The sequence below is a fragment of the Helianthus annuus genome, chromosome 1 (assembly GCF_002127325.2).
Source record: "Helianthus annuus cultivar XRQ/B chromosome 1, HanXRQr2.0-SUNRISE, whole genome shotgun sequence".
In the NCBI taxonomy this organism is placed as follows: Eukaryota; Viridiplantae; Streptophyta; class Magnoliopsida; order Asterales; family Asteraceae; genus Helianthus; species Helianthus annuus.
This window is the reverse complement of record NC_035433.2, coordinates 132209707-132213293: the sequence shown is the minus strand read 5'-3', so window position 1 is coordinate 132213293 and position 3587 is coordinate 132209707. Positions and strand designations below refer to the sequence as shown.

General features: G+C 36.3%; 1 protein-coding gene across 1 annotated transcript; it reads right to left on the bottom strand.

The window, feature by feature from the left end:
• Positions 1-261: 261 nt before the first annotated feature.
• Positions 262-2494, bottom strand: LOC110931540 (protein FAR1-RELATED SEQUENCE 3-like). The gene is made up of 6 exons (XM_022174928.1): positions 2036-2494; positions 1183-1910; positions 733-775; positions 651-665; positions 371-424; positions 262-303 (listed from the first exon to the last, which is right to left on the bottom strand). The coding sequence occupies exons 1-6, from the start codon at positions 2492-2494 to the stop codon at positions 262-264; spliced, it is 1341 nt and encodes a 446-aa protein (XP_022030620.1).
• Between the last annotated feature and the right edge of the window lie 1093 nt (positions 2495-3587).

Genomic DNA, 3587 nt, shown 5'->3' with positions numbered 1-3587 from the left:
AAGTGTAAGTGGACAGCAGAACAAGTTAATCTTTTTGTTACTTGACAAACATTTTGGGAAATATAGATTATATGATGTGTTAGCGTTTTGACAAAGTTGTGATTAATGGTGTAGTTTACTATGATAAGTATGATTACGATCGTTAGCTGTTTGTGTGTTACACACCTTTTTATTCTGGTGTTTTAATGAATTAATATTGCGATTTCCGGCACAAAAAAGAACGCGTATTGGCCAGATAGTTTTTTACAAAGTAAATGATGATCATGCTAAATATGTAAATAAATATACCAACTCCTTTGCAACCTGCACAATTAAGACACTATAGTCAAGTAAATAACACAATAACGCTACACATACATAAATAAGCAACCTGAACATATGAACACCAATAATAACACCTTGAACAACTAAAAACACCATAGTTCTACAAAATTAAAAAAAAAAATTCTATACAGACAAATAACACTACTCAACTTGAATTAACAAATAACACCATTAACAACAAAATAACTCCATGAAAAACACATAAAACCACCGGTTTAGAATAAATATCTGAGTGAGGACAAATAACACATAGAACGCGTATTGGCCAGATAGTTTTTTACAAAGTAAATGATGATCATGCTAAATATGTAAAAAAAAATATTTACCAACTCCTTTGCAACCTGCACAATTAAGACACTATAGTCAAGTAAAAAACACAATAACGCTACATATACATAAATAAGCAACCTGCACAATAATAACACCCTGAACAACTAAAAACACCACAGTTCTACAAAATTAAAAAAAATAAATTCTATACAGATAAATAACACTACTCAACTTGAATTAACAAATAACACCATTAACAACAAAATAACTCCATGAAAAACACATAAACCACCAGTTTAGAATAAATATCTTAGTGAGGACAAATAACACTATTCAAATTGCAACATACATAATAAAACACACTGAACAAAAAATAACAGAATTGGTTAAAAAAAACAAACGTATTTAACAGAAACAATATATAAACCATTGTCACTGGTAATATTAAAATTCGAACATAAGCAAACAAAATAAATCCATGAGTGTATGCGAATCCGGAAAACGATAAAAAACCTATCAATGTACGAAACAAGAAGGAAGTACGTTAAAAATAACGAAATTTTTAGACATCTCTAAATAACTTACTACTCCTCTTCCCCATCCTTCTCGTCTAATGCATCCTCATCTTGTTCATCCATATCTTCTTCAACTTCCTCCCATTCATCTTCCTCCTCGTCGACTTCATCAGCTTCTTCGCCGTGATCCTCGGCCATAGCTTGTTCTTTAGTCCGGGTAGGGTTTTTGCAAGAACGTCTGTTATGACCGTATCTAAAACAGTTTTGACATTGACGGCTCTTTTTACCCAACTGACTTACTGCAATTTCACGTTTGGACTTCATCTGTTTAGGCTTACCCATACCTTTGAATCTTGTTCCAATGGGAACACGAACGGTTGCTTCTGATGGTTTTGTGTTACCAGTAATTTCTGTAAACCTTTCACGACGGCTCTTAGGTGGAGCATTGACAACAGACTCATCAGCAGTTTTGAAATAATTAACAACATGATCCCTGAACGAGCATAGCGCATCAAAGTTGGTGACAAGCTGATTAATAACCGACTCTGTAGAATATGTGATCTCACGTACAACACGGTTAACTTCATTATAACGATCCTCAGTCTCATTGATACCTAGAATAGCACCAGGGGCACTATTTGGAACAGCCTCCCGAGTCCAACGTCGTAATATATAGCGTTGTGGAAACTCCCTAATGTCAAGCATCCTTAGCACACAAAAGATGTGTGAGCACAACAACCCAAACTGTTCAAATCTTTTGCATGTACAATACACAGTCATGTCGGCCTCCCGCATCATAACCTATAAAACACCATTCGAAATTATAAAGTTGTCTTAAATAACACTATAAAACACCATATGCAACTGGAAATCACCAAGATCTACACAATTTTCAAGAATAACACTACAAAACATCATGTGTATACCTCGAAGAAAGTAGTGCATGGTTGTTCCCAGTCCTTCACAAAAAAGTTAACGAAGTCACCAATGTCTTCCCACTTTCCGATAGCACATCTGTGTATACCGTTTTGTATCTCCAACTGTTGGTCAAAAAATATAGTGCGTGTGTATATCCTGGACGCTTGATCCTCCAAAACAAAGTCTTCAGCCCATATTTCAGCGTTTGTATTTCTGGTGTCATGGTCATTCTTCCTGTGCTCGTGTCTCTGAGCTTCAATAGCAGAATCAAAATGCCCGAGAAATTCGACAAGTGTGCAACCCGGGTTATAGAACTGTCCAAAGAAATGGTTCTCGCTCTCGAAACGAGAAGAGGTACGCATAAGCCCGGACATGACCTCCTCACGATAATAAGCTGGTATCCAAGTATCCCTGATTTGGTAAAGTGACTGCAGCCACTCATGATCAACCAAGTTAAAATCGTTCATTATGGTAGCCCACTCACTTTCAAACTTAACTGGTATAATTGAATCGGTCCACACAATGGCACACAACCTCTTTTTGAAATCTGTATTATTGCAGATTGAACCACTGACGTGATGTCGTGGTCACGCAAATTTAATCCCAAGAACAACTATGTAAATAGTGGCAAGTGGGTATCGAACACAGGGAGTTTGTGGAAAATGTGCTATTTGAAGTGCTTCTCTAAGTTAACTAAATTTAAACTAATTGCAAGAAAAAGTAAAATTTAAGAGTTGGTTTGATTTGATTGGTTTTAAAAACTAAGATTAATTAATCTATTTGCGAATTGAAAATTAGATTGTAAACAATTGAGAGACAAATGACTATCTTGTGTATCCGGTTTGTTTCAACTTTTGTGTTAACATTCAACTAGAAAGAACTACATAGACATAGTTCATGTATAAACAATTGCAGTGATGAAAGGGGACTAAGTACTCAGATTCCGAGAACGTGAGGTTATCACCCGATGATCAATCAACCCTTACCCAAACCTAACTATACCCATGATATCCCGATTGCCAACGGCACCAAGAACGTATGGTTTCTAATTAGTTCAACGTAAGAATCAACACGTTACTAACAACCAATTATACACCATAACAATCAATTCAAATGAAAAGGAATTGTTATTCTAGAAATGTAGATAAGAACACAAAAGTCTAACACAAACCTTCACCACAAGATAATCATCAAAGTACCTAGCCACTCATGGCTTTAGCTAACATCATGACAAAATAGAAAGAAAACAGTGTTCACAAGTTCCACCAACAAAAACTAATGAAAAAGCTAAAGATTGTTTGATAGGTGATCAAGGATAGATGATAAGATAGTGTTCTTTCACTCCAACTCCCTAAATATAGTCCCCAAATTCGTTTCTTCCAAGTGGTAACCGAAAAGCACATCATTGAACTCCATAATGCTCCATAAAATGACCAATCAATGCGGGAGTTACAATGTTGGATCAGTCGGCGCCGTAAGCTACGCCGCCTGCCGTAGCTTACGGCGGTCAGTATCATCCCGGGACTCAACATAGCGCCGTACGCTACGGCTCATCACCGT

What these genes read in the sequence shown, in the direction of transcription:
- LOC110931540 (XM_022174928.1), bottom strand. Translation starts at nt 2,494, where the DNA reads ATGAACGATTTTAACTTGGTTGATCATGAGTGGCTGCAGTCACTTTAC. An exon ending in GAGAAGGATGGGGAAGAGGA is followed by an intron (nt 776 to 1,182) that starts GTAGTAAGTTAT and finishes TTAATTTTGTAG; the next exon opens with AACTGTGGTGTTTTTAGTTG. An exon ending in ATTGGTGTTCATATGTTCAG is followed by an intron (nt 304 to 370) that starts GTTGCTTATTTA and finishes TTAATTGTGCAG; the next exon opens with GTTGCAAAGGAGTTGGTATA.